The following is a 13,515-nucleotide window of genomic DNA, read 5'->3' on the forward strand; positions in this document are numbered from 1 at the left end:
CCTCCAGCAGAGCCAGCGCTGATTGGCCGAATTCCGTACTCTGGCCAATCAGCACTGGCTAATGCATTGTATTGGCTTGATGAAGCAGTGCTGAATGTGTGTGCTTAGCACACACATTCAGCTCTACTTCATCGGGCTAATAGAATGCATTGGCCAGCGCTGATTGGCCGAATTCCGTACTCTGGCCAATCAGCACTGGCTAATGCATTGTATTGGCTTGATGAAGCAGTGCTGAATGTGTGTGCTTAGCACACACATTCAGCTCTACTTCATCGGGCTAATAGAATGCATTGGCCAATCAGCGCTGGCCAATGCATTCTATTAGCGTGAACTGAGTTTGCACAGGGGTTCTAGTGCACCCTCGGCTCTGCTACATCAGATTGCTACATCTGATGTAGCAGTGCCGAGTGTGCATCAGATGTGTAGTTGAGCAAAACTGACTCAGCACTGCTAAGTCTGCATTCGCATAGGAATGCATTGGCCAGCCTTCGGCCAATCAGCGCTGGCTCTGCCGGAGGAGGCGGAGTCTAAGGTCGGACCTGAATAGAGACTGGTGTGGAGCGACCTTAGACTCCGCCTCCTCCAGCAGAGCCAGCGCTGATTGGCCGAATTCCGTACTCTGGCCAATCAGCACTGGCTAATGCATTGTATTGGCTTGATGAAGCAGTGCTGAATGTGTGTGCTTAGCACACACATTCAGCTCTACTTCATCGGGCTAATAGAATGCATTGGCCAATCAGCGCTGGCCAATGCATTCTATTAGCGTGAACTGAGTTTGCACAGGGGTTCTAGTGCACCCTCGGCTCTGCTACATCAGATTGCTACATCTGATGTAGCAGTGCCGAGTGTGCATCAGATGTGTAGTTGAGCAAAACTGACTCAGCACTGCTAAGTCTGCATTCGCATAGGAATGCATTGGCCAGCCTTCGGCCAATCAGCGCTGGCTCTGCCGGAGGAGGCGGAGTCTAAGGTCGGACCTGAATGGAGACTGGTGTGGAGCTATCTTAGACTCCGCCTCCTCCAGCAGAGCCAGCGCTGATTGGTCGAGTTCCGTACTCTGGCCAATCAGCACTGGCCAATGCATTTCTATGGGGAAAAGTTAGCTTGCGAAAATCGCAAACTGACAGGGATTTCCATGAAATAAAGTGACTTTTATGCCCCCAGACATGCTTCCCCTGCTGTCCCAGTGTCATTCCAGGGTGTTGGTATCATTTCCTGGGGTGTCATAGTGGACTTGGTGACCCTCCAGACACGAATTTGGGTTTCCCCCTTAACGAGTTTATGTTCCCCATAGACTATAATGGGGTTCGAAACCCATTCGAACACTCGAACAGTGAGCGGCTGTTCGAATCGAATTTCGAACCTCGAACATTTTAGTGTTCGCTCATCTCTAATCCTGGCCAATCATTGGGAGGCATAGTGTATGTGCTGGCTTGTATGTGATGCCTGAGTCTGATCTCTGACGGAGTCAGAAGTCAGAGTCAGGTATCAGAGTCAGTTGTCAGGTGTCAGAGTCAGGTATCAGAGTCAGGTATCAGAGTCAGGTGTCAGTTGTCAGAGTCAGGTGTCAAAGTCAGGTATCAGAGTCAGGGGTCAGGTATCAGGGTCAGGTGTCAAAGTCAGGTATCAGAGTCAGGTATCAGGGTCAGGTATCAGGGTCAGGTGTCAGAGTCAGGTATCAGGGTCAGGTATTAGATGTCAGAGTCAGGTGTCAGAGTCAGGTGTCAGACAAATCAGATGTCAGAAGTCAGGTATCAGAGCTGTAAACTAGTATTAATCTGATGTTTGACTCTGATATCTGAGGATGTCCTAATATGGACACTGTACACAATGTACATTTTTCCCTATCAGTATGTTTTTAGAATATGGGATGGAAATCCATGCAAACATGGGGAAAACATACAAACTCCTCACAGATGGTTTTTTTGCCCTTGGCAGGATTTGAACACCAGGACTCCAGCACTGCAAGGCTACAGTGCTAACCACTGAGCCACCTTGTGGCCCCCATGTGATTCCTTTTCTATCCTCAGCTTCCTGCATCCTCGCCCTTCACCAACGTAGTGAAAGGAAGTGCACAGGTTTCATCTCTTAGGGGGCATTCACACTACGTAACGCCAGCGTGTGTCACAGCCGTACACGCCGGCGTTACAGCAGGGCTGCCGAACACTTCCCATTCATTTCTATGGGAGCCGGCATGCGAGCGTGTACGTGTACAGCTGTGACACACGCTGGCGTTACGTAGTGTGAATGCACCCTAAGGCCGGGTTCACACGGAGTTACGTGCCGCGAGATTTGGCACGTAGACGCCGCGTGACCCTTTGCGTGCCATACACGCTCCCATTGAGTTCAATGGGAGCGGGGATCGTATGCGCCGCGCTAGTTTGCGGCCGTGCATTTATTCACGGCCGCAAACTAGCACGGCGCATACGCTCCCCGCTCCCATTGAAATGAATGGGAGCGTGTGCGGCACGCAAAGGGTCACGCGGCGTACACGTGCCAAATCTCGCGGCACGTAACTCCGTGTGAACTCCCCCTTAGGCTGAGGCCCCATGTTGTGTAAATGCAGCTTTTTTTGTTACAGATTTTGCTTTGATTCTTTCAACAAAAGCCAGGAACAGACTGAGCAGAAGGTAGAACTATAAGTATTTCCTATGTATTTTTAATTTCTTTTGTAGCCATTCTTGGCTTTAGCTGAGAAACCCAAAAACAAAAAAGCTGCATTTCCGCAATGTGGGGCCTTGGCCTACATTTCCCAGGTGCACCTTGCTCTTTGTGCCTTCTGTCTATTCTTCTTAACAGAAATCATTCATGCAGTGCACATGTTCTCTTAGGACAGCAGATGCATGGTTACGTAGTCCTGATCTAATAAGCAGTTATAGGGAATTCAAAGAAAACTGAGACAAGGTGAGTACCCGTTCACGAAGATGGACTACAGGTCGTATCTATTGGCAACAGTGCTTAAACATTGGTAGTGGGATTATATTGGGCTTTTTCTAGTGACATGTACACTTCTGCTATTTGCTTTTAATGGGTGACAGTGATATTGACATTGACACAAATACTGCCATAAAATCAAAAGTTGTTTGAAAGTTTAGTTGCACATTAAACTCAATAACTACCCCACCCATTGATCCATCACCAGGAACTGATATAGAAGCTCAAGATAGACACTTCTGAGTCCAGGGCATGCAGTATTACAGCAGTAATTTCCTCATCCCCAGATTATATTGCTGATGGATATTGTGTTTTATGAACAGATAATCTTAATTCTACTTTATCCCAAAGTCTACAACAGGTGGAATGAGATACCACTATCATGATTTTTCAATGAAGACAGTTCAAGCAGGTTGAAGCCACCTAAAAACACATCTCTTAGGAGGTGTTGTTTATGTGATGGCATTCACACACAGGGGACAGATCAGGCAGCCCGCCAGTAGAGAGAATTGCCTGATCAACAAGTTTACTAGGAATGTCTCTGCTAGATTCCAACACATCCTTGGCCTCTGCTTTATTTATGGAACCAGCTGGCATGCCAGCTTTGGCAAGCTACAAGAGTGAAAGATCTACAGACCCAGCAGCAATATTTGTGGACAAATCATCTATGTGGAACCTATAGGCCTCCATGCAGTGGCGTAACTATGGGGAAGCAGCGGAGGCAGCTGCCAAAGGGTCCGGGACATTAAGGGGCTCAGAGACAGCCGCTACCGCTGTGGGTTTTTTTTTTTTTAATTAATAGGCCGTTACCGGCTGGAGTAACTCCAGCCGGTAACGGGCCCTACTTACTTACCGATTGTCACGGAGCAAAGGTATACGTCTTCCTCCGGATGGTCTTTTGAATCAACACGGACGCAAGAGGTCGGGAGACAACAGCAATTTATTGTAATCCACAAAGTTAGTAGCCGGCGGCGGTCACATCAACCGTAATAACAATAAGTCCACAGAAGTCACAATCCAATGATAGCGTTGGTTCCTTGGTCCTGTAACTATATCCTGGCTCTCTGCAGAGCTGTGCACAGGCCGCCTAACACATACTAACTCCAGCTACAACTATATACTAAAACTGTTACACCTATATCTGTGGGTGGGAAGGGCTGAGTCACAGATCCTTCCCCCCTCACCTATACCAAGGAGAGCAGACTCCCTGTCTACTATGGACAATGCACCATCCAACATCTTCTTGGAGACACTGATCAGATTATCTCCACCCATTGTCCTCACTAGTTAGAGGTATTTGCATACAATGTGCTAACACACTAGACCCTAATCAGCCAACTACACATTGATGTATATAACAGGTTAGAGAATACATTCCACATGAAATATATATTACACATTGCTTATAGTATAGACTCTAACCATCCCGTGACAACCCCTCCCCCTCTCAAAACATGTGCATGACACAATTGGCCTACACAGGTAAATTGGGGAATGCACATCAGTCTCTATAGCTCATATGTCCTCCTGCCGGGATAACCCATCCGCGTTCTGGTGTTGGTTCCCTCGGCGGTACTGAATGGTAAAGTTGTAGGGTTGAAGGGCTGGCATCTGGCAGAAAATCCGGTGGATCCATGTTGGCGTCTCTCTGAGCTTGGCTTCGGGTCACTGCTCCCACAAAGTGACACTGTAGATTTCCAACATCATTGCCTAACAGAACATCGGCCGGCAGCCCGCTCATCACACCAATTGTGCATCGTTTTGGTCCATAACCATAGTCGAGTTCCACGGTAGCTTTAGGAATACGTTTCCGAGTACCTCCTGCCAACTCGATAGAAAGGCCAGGGCCCTCCTCTAGGGCCTCGGGTCGAACTACTCGGGGGTCCGCTACCGTTAGGAAAGCTCCCGAGTCCCGGAATCCAACAACTGTTCGGCCATCCAGTAAGACCTCCTGCAAGTGCTTCCGCTGAAGGTTTGCGGGATGTGTGGCGGAAGGCTGAATCCCATAGACCCCTGGAGGTGGAACAGATGGGTCATTCATGGAGTCATCTAGAAATGGGGCCAAACTTTCAGTCCTAGGGGTGGTTCCCAGGTAGTGAATAGGCCGGGATGCCACGGTGGCCCGTGCCCCCATGTTAACAGGGCAGCTAGCTTGCAAATGTCCAGGCCGCCCGCACCCAAAACATCTGCGCTCTAGCATTCTTCCAGTAGGTCGTTGTCTAGGGACAGGGTTGTTCATAGCTGGAGGCCGATGGGCTGGGGCAGGGGTAGAGGGGGAATTGTAATCCTGAGGCCGGGCACGAAAGGTGGGTGGCTGGATGAAGGGTGTCTGGCGGACTGTGGTAGTTTTCCGCTTCTCTGCAAACAACCTCTTCCACTGCGGCTTGATGGTCAGGCCCTCATCTGCAAGGGAAGCAGCTTGCTCCACTGTGGCTGGGTTCCGTTCCAGCACCCACTCACGAATCTCAGCGGGGCACTGGGAAAAGAACTGTTCCTTAAGTATGACTTGGAGGACCTTATCAACTGTGACAGCCTCCTCTCCTTCTAGCCAGCGCTTGCATGCTTGCTTCAACTTTTGGGCGAACATGTGGAAGGAGCTTCCCCCATTGTAAGACAAAGAGCGGAACTGAACTCGGTAGGTCTCTGGAGTGACTGCATAATACTTCTGCACCGCTCTTTTAATGGCCTCATAGTCCCGCTGATCACTAGGTTCCATGGCTCTGAGAGCTTCCGCAGCCCCATCTCGTAGGTGCCCCACCAGATACCGGACCCAATCCTTCTCTGGGACTTCCATCAGGTGGCACTGGTGTTCGAAGTCCTGAAAATATCCATCAACATCCCCAGCCGCTTCATCAAAGGTCTTGAAGTGTTTATGGGACACATATGGTGGTTCTCTCACTGTTGGGCTGGGGGTCGACGTTTGATTATAATTCCGCGTAGTTATCTCAGCCATTCGCATTTCATGCGCCATTCTTTCCTTTTCATGCGCCATTCTCTGTTCCTCCTTCTCCGTTTCCTGAGCCCTCTGTAACGCTCTACTCCTTTGCTCTGCAGTTGCTTCTAGCCCCAGCACTGCCAATTCCTCCTCATACAAAACAACCCATCTGCTCTTTTGGGTCTGTACCTGCCACTCCCGTATCTCTCCAGTCTCCTGGGGGCAGCCCTCCTCATGGTCGCTTTGCAGGGTCATCTCCTCCAGTGCCTCGATCAGTTGCTCTTTCGTTCTTCCCTGGTAACTCAGGTTTAGTTCCTGGGCCCTTACTTGTAGACTTGCCATAGTCCAGTTCCTGTATTCTGAAGTTGTGGCTCCATTAATCACTGAGCTGTTGTAGTCCATCTCGCTGTCCGCTGTTGATCCCACCGCTGCCAACCAGTTGTCACGGAGCAAAGGTATACGTCTTCCTCCGGATGGTCTTTTGAATCAACACGGACGCAAGAGGTCGGGAGACAACAGCAATTTATTGTAATCCACAAAGTTAGTAGCCGGCGGCGGTCACATCAACCGTAATAACAATAAGTCCACAGAAGTCACAATCCAATGATAGCGTTGGTTCCTTGGTCCTGTAACTATATCCTGGCTCTCTGCAGAGCTGTGCACAGGCCGCCTAACACATACTAACTCCAGCTACAACTATATACTAAAACTGTTACACCTATATCTGTGGGTGGGAAGGGCTGAGTCACAGATCCTTCCCCCCTCACCTATACCAAGGAGAGCAGACTCCCTGTCTACTATGGACAATGCACCATCCAACATCTTCTTGGAGACACTGATCAGATTATCTCCACCCATTGTCCTCACTAGTTAGAGGTATTTGCATACAATGTGCTAACACACTAGACCCTAATCAGCCAACTACACATTGATGTATATAACAGGTTAGAGAATACATTCCACATGAAATATATATTACACATTGCTTATAGTATAGACTCTAACCATCCCGTGACACCGATCCTGGCAGGGGCCGGGATTGGTAAGTGACACCACAGGACCTGCAACACATCATTATTATACTCAGGGGTCTTTTCAGACCCCCGAGTATAATGATGGAAGGCCCGGGAGAGGTAAGCGAACATAACAGTGTTACTTACCTCTCCACACTCCGCGAAGGCTTCGGTGCCTACTTGTGTGACGTCTCTGACGTCACATGACCGGGGCCTGGGTCCTGTGGAGCTTTATAGTTGGGGAGGCAGTGCAGGGAGCCTACAGTCATGGCCAAAAGTTTTGAGAATGACACAAATCTTATATTTTCACATGATCTGCTGCCCTCTGGTTTTTATGTGTGTTTGTCAGATGTTTTTATCACATACAGAAATATAATTGCAATCATATTATGAGTAACAAAAGCTTATATTGACAGTTAGAATGAGTTAATGCAGCAAGTCAATATTTGCAGTGTTGACCCTTCTTCTTCAGGACCTCTGCAATTCTCCCTGGCATGCTCTCAATCAACTTCTGGACCAAATCCTGACTGATAGCAGTCCATTCTTGCACAATCAATGCTTGCATTTTGTCAGAATTTGTAGGTTTTTGTTTGTCCACTCGTCTCTTGATGATTGACCACAAGTTCTCAATGGGATTAAGATCTGGGGAGTTTCCAGGCCATGGACCCAAAATCTCTATGTTTTGTTCCCTGAGCCATTTAGTTATCACCTTTGCTTTATGGCAAGGTGCTCCATCATGCTGGAAAAGGCATTGTTGATCGCCAAACTGCTGCTGAACGGTTTGAAGAAGTTGATCTTGGAGGACATTCTGGTACCATTCTTTATTCATGGCTGTGTTTTTAGGCAAGACTGTTAGAGAGCCGATTCCCTTGGCTGAGAAGCAACCCCACACATGAATGGTTTCAGGATGCTTTACAGTTGGCATGAGACAAGACTGGTGGTAGTGCTCACCTCGTCTTCTCCAAATAAGCTGTTTTCCAGATGTCCCAAACAATCAAAAAGGGGATTCATCAGAGAAAATGACTTTACCCCAGTCCTCAGCAGTCCAATCCCTGTACCTTTTGCAGAATATCAGTCTGTCCCTGATGTTTTTTTCTGGAGAGAAGTGGCTTCTTCGCTGCCCTCCTTGAGACCAGGCCTTGCTCCAAGAGTCTCCGCCTCACAGTGTGTGCAGATGCACTCACTCCTGCCTGCTGCCATTCCTGAGCAAGCTCTGCACTGCTGGTAGCCCGATCCCGCAGCTGAAACACTTTTAAGAGACGGTCCTGGTGCTTGCTGGTCTTTCTTGAGCGCCGTGGAGCCTTTTTGCCAACAATGGAACTTCTCTCCTTGAAGTTCTTGATGATGCGATAGATTGTTGACTGAGGTGCAATCTTTCTAGCTGCGATACTCTTCCCTGTTAAGCCATTTTTGTGCAGTGCAATGATGACTGCACGTGTTTCTTTAGAGATAACCATGGTTAACAGAAGAGAAACAATGATGCCAAGCATCAGCCTCCTTTTAAAGTGTCCAGTGGTGTCATTCTTACTTAATCATGACAGATTGATCTCCAGCCCTGTCCTCATCAATACCCACACCTGTGTTAATGGAGCAATCACTGAAACGATGTTAGCTGGTCCTTTTAAGGCAGGGCTGCAATGATGTTGAAATGTGTTTTGGGAGATAAAGCTCATTGTCTAGGCAAATATTGACTTTGCAAGTAATTGCTGTTAAGCTGATCACTCTTTATAACATTCTGGAATATATGCAAATTGCCATTAGAAAAACTGAAGCAGTAGACTTTGTAAAAAATAATATTTGTATCATTCTCAAAACTTTTGGCCATGACTGTATTATACTGTGTAAGGCTATTGGAGCATCATACTGTGTGAGGGCTCTGGGAAGCATATTAGATTGTGTAGGCCCACTGTGGAGCATTATACTGGGGGCTTTGGGTAGTGTATTACCATTTGTGGCCACTGAGGAGCATTATACAGTGGGGATTCTGGGGAGTATATTATACTGTGTGGGGACACTGTGGAGTATTATACTGTGGTGGAGGGCAGACTCTGGGGGGCATATTTTACTGGGTGGCGCTACTGTGGAGAATTACACTGGGTGGCACTGTGAGGAGCATATTATACTGTGTTAGACCATTGTGGTGCATTATACTGTGTGGGAGCTCTAGGGAGCATATTATAGTGTGTGTGGCCACTATGGAGCTTCATATTGTTGGGGGCTCTGGGGAGCATTGAATTGCAGGTGGGGCTTTCTTGGGAGCATATTATACTGTGTGGGACCACTGTAGAGCATTATACTATGGGAGTTCTGGGGAGTATATTACACTATGTGTGGCCACTGTGGAGCATTATACTCTGGGGGCTCTGGAGAGTATATTATACTGTGTGGGCCTCTGGTGAGCATATTATATTGTGTGGGACCATTGTCCCATTTAGGGCCACTGTGAGGGGCTCAAGAGAACACTTTATACTGTGTGGGGCATTGTGGAGCATTATATACCATGTGGAGGACTATACTGTGGGGTAAACTGGAGAGCATTATACTGTGTAGGGAGCATTATATTTACTGTATGTGGGCCACAGGACAGGAAACCATAAGATACATCGGAGAGGAGGGGAACCACAAATTTTGCCAGTATCGGCCCAAAATTCTTGATGGCGGCCCTGTGTGCTGTGCATGCATCACAGCTTTCTCAATAAAATCTTGTGCATGCGCGGGGTGCTCCATGACTGTGTCATTAGGCATAAAGTATTGTGCATGAACTGGCCATGGAGTTATTGGGATATGCACAGTACTACAGGGAATGACAATACAATACTTAGTAATGCACATTGCTGGATGCCAGATTGTCAGCACATATGCAACATTTCAGTGAAGCGGCCATGGTGTAGGATATTAGCAGAAAGCTGTGGGATGGGCCTGCAGAACAAGTTCTTCTGGTGGGCGCTAGGCCCTTCTGTCCAACAATGATCAATACATTCACACATATAAAGCTTCATTTAATTCCAACAACTCCTTCTTGGTGCATTATGTTTTGTCAGTGTATCTAACTAAGTACTGTATTTTATTCAGCGAAGGCCTTGTTCGCACATATAATGAATGGTGCTTTACATGGACATAATGAGATAATTGCTATAGAGATAGCTAAAAATTCAAAAAACACTAAATTACACTAAATTAGGGTTTACCTATTGGATATGCTGGAATTGACAGCTAGGACAAGGATGACCTTCCACCTTTTGGGCTCCTTCCCTCCATACACTGTAATGCAAACAGATCAAAACTGGCCAACTATACTAACATCTGGTGCTGGGAATGTTCAAGTCTGGGGGTGTTTGTCTACTTTTTATGGAGAAGGGTTAACACTACAGTAGGTTTGAGTCACTGCAGTGACTCAAAACCTACAGCAAAGAATGACATGATTTACTTGAAGACCAGAGAAGAGCTGGATTTGCTGTCATGGACATTCTTCCACAGCTGCCCAACCTCCACTTCATCAAACACTTACAGGAACAGTTGAAAAAATGAAAGAGTCAAGTACAAGATAACATCACAAGATATTATCTCAGAGTGCTGGACACGGCTGTACCTCAAAGGTTAATTGGTTTCCTATAAAACTGGTCCTAGACTGTTTATGTGGGGTAAATTAATAGGGACAAATACACGTGCACTCTGTGTACAGCAGTGCATGAAATAGACTGGGGTTAAAATAATTCCACGTAGTACAGTGCATCACATCATAACCGCAAGATACAAAGTGCTTCCTAGGATCTGAGCAAGGCCACATTCACATGCCTGGAACTCGGCTGATAGCGGCCTAACACTCCTTTGCAGCAGCGCATGTCTAAATGGTATCATTACTACGACAGATAATACTGTGCTATGTATATTGTAATTTAACGTACATCACTAGCAGTCACTGGGTTAATGACTGGAGGGGGATGGGGACAGAAGCTGTCAGAATGTTCTGGAGGATATGTTATCATTGTCTAGAGTTCCAGGTTTGTTCTCTAGAGTCTCTGGGATGAATAATTCAGGCCTGTACTAAGGATAAGATGGCACTGTGCATATATGGCAAAGCATTGTGGCTCTCTAAATATATTACATTCTCTTATCTGTTATCAGGCATCCTTTCCCTTCACAAAGAAAGCTATCATTTAATGTCACCTCACCGAATCATACTGTCTTGGTGTAAGCTAAGATACACATATAGTAAAAATATAGAAAAGAACAGGTTATATAATATAAACTACTTGAGATAATCGCCAATAAATTAGACAACTCAATAACAAACATTACAATAAAAGCATCAATTAAATAATTTTGACTAACTCAGATTGGATGTTGTAATGTTATCCATCTTCTGATATTTAGCCAAGTCTGGTAACAGATGTCAATCAACCTTCTACTAGTCATAAACAGTTTCCTAAAATTAAAGCCCCTGACAAAGCCTGTTTAGGGAGAATCACACATCCGGGTACATTTGCGTTGTGTTATGTAGGTTACTTTGTGGGATGTTATTTCAGTACATGAGGTTTCTTATGTCGTATGGTTAGTGCAATGATTGGTAGGTTACAATTTCTTTGACATTTTTATACTGTTCTTCCCAGACCTTTGGGTATCAGTTTAAGTGTTTGGTCATTTTTCTTCCCTATCTGACATGTCTTTGTACTCTAATATATTTGCACATTTCAAACCTCTGTACCTTTATTCATGATTGAAACATTTAACTATTGCCATGACTTGCTAATACTTTATGTGGCTACTATGTTTCCCCTTTCCATTTATGGTCTATGTCAATAATTTTATTTTTGTATTCCAATACAAAGTTTTATAAATTTTATTTTATAACCTTTACATGTGTGGGAATTATTCATGTAATATAATATGCCGGTAATAGGAAAAATGAAAACACATAATAAAAGGCAGGCTATGTAATCTATTTCCTATTTTTCAAGGACTGCAGTCCTGTGCTAGGTTAAAATACATGTTGTATGGCCTTGTCGGCTTTGCGATGCCTAGAAGAGTTTTGCTACATGCTAAGTATAATAAAAGTGTTGAATTGAGCTCCTCCTCTCATAAACTGATAGCAGGTGATGTGTCGATCCTCTATATAAGATTAGAGGCCAATAAAGCTGCAATATCTTAAAGCTTTGCATGCTGTGCCCATTGAAATCAGTAAGTATCCATAGATTTTGGTAGATGCTAGCAGTCCTCCAAGAGCAGTTTCTACTCTGGATGGTGGAGGGCAATCCTGATCATATTATATCCTCATTGAGGACAAGGCCAGTTAGCTTAAGTGCACAATGACATAGATATTAACTAAACATTATATTATATAAAATATCCTTCCCAGCAAATTGTCTCAAATCAACATAAATCTTGCACGTACAACTTTATCCAAACTGCTACCCTAAGCCAATCCCCAAGTCTTCCTTTATGCTATACAATCTCTGTACTCCACCTCTGCAGCTGACACAATGTGATCCACTCACCATGGCCTTCACACAATTTCGCTGGACACTGCCTTTCTCTGATGTTATCCGGCCATCTCCTTAGTGATTCTTCTATGTGACTCACACTACAGTAACATATCATTTCCTGTCTAAACTGTATGGTTGCGCATCACAACAAGTTAATGAAGTTTGGACATAGTTCATACACAATATGGTAATACATGTTGCCAATAAAGATTTATTAATGGATATAAAATATACAAGAAATAGAACACACCCCACTACACTTTGCTATATACTAAAGTTCAATAAGCATATGAACATTACATAAAATGCATGCTATATATCTGCAACAAACATACAGAAAAAAAAAAATTAAAATAAAAAAAAAAAAAATATATATATATATTTTCACACATAGTAAATTACTGTTCATGAAATTTCTGAAAGGATGTTTTATGAGCACAGCTAGATCTTTCCATACCATACACCCATGTTCTATACAGTTTGGTGAATCTTACCTGGTAGGCATCTAACTGTTCATCAGTAAATATAGTTTGCTTATTTCCCATGATAGATGAGGGATCCTTAGTCTCCTGAAATGCATCACACAGGGAGGAGTAGGAGGGCTACCTAGTGCAGGCATTGGCATTAACGGAGGCAGCAAGGGTAATAAGGGGCATCAGCTGCATAAGCTTCTTCAGCAATGCAAAACCTTAGGAAACATCCATCAGCTATAGAAGACGTCCTGGCTCAGGTGCTCAAGGGTTAAAGCGGGTTACATTGAATGCTCGCAGCTCCTTGCCTTCAGATCATCTGTGCATGGTTTATGTGCCTCCCTGTGCATCAATAAGAACAAGACACTCCCTCTGAATTGACACTTATCAGCAAATCTACAAGCAGCCACAAGGGGCGCTAGGAAAGCAGATCCTACTGTACATGCAGAGTTGCAATTTCATCTCAAGCTTGTCTATAAATGTAATAGACAACATCAATATAGCTATAAAAATATAAAGAAAAGCTATATGTGGTATTACATAAGTGGTATTGTAGGTGTGTGGTAAATATTTTGTTGCAGTCTATAAAGGAATGAATAGAGGTAATCCACACTAGTACTGCTTTCTCAAGCAATGCATTTTAGGAATGACTTCATTCATCAGGTCCCTTGACTCCAGAA

The 13,515-nt window shown here is 45.1% G+C and overlaps 1 protein-coding gene across 2 annotated transcripts in view; it reads right to left on the reverse strand.

Moving 5' to 3' along the window:
* The window catches only part of CIB2 (calcium and integrin binding family member 2), a 67,442-nt gene that overhangs the window by 37,122 nt on the left and 16,805 nt on the right, over positions 1-13,515 (reverse strand). The window contains exon 1 of one of the 2 annotated variants that reach the window (XM_075273866.1): positions 12,860-13,174. The exons of the other annotated variant lie outside the window; for it this stretch is intronic. Coding sequence (XP_075129967.1) covers positions 12,860-12,910 — 51 coding nt within the window. The 5' untranslated portion in view covers positions 12,911-13,174. Of the gene's footprint in view, positions 1-12,859; positions 13,175-13,515 lie in introns of those variants that run through there. 2 annotated transcript variants of the gene reach the window in all.

This window comes from Leptodactylus fuscus, chromosome 5, assembly GCF_031893055.1.
Source record: "Leptodactylus fuscus isolate aLepFus1 chromosome 5, aLepFus1.hap2, whole genome shotgun sequence".
Lineage (NCBI taxonomy): Eukaryota > Metazoa > Chordata > Amphibia > Anura > Leptodactylidae > Leptodactylus > Leptodactylus fuscus.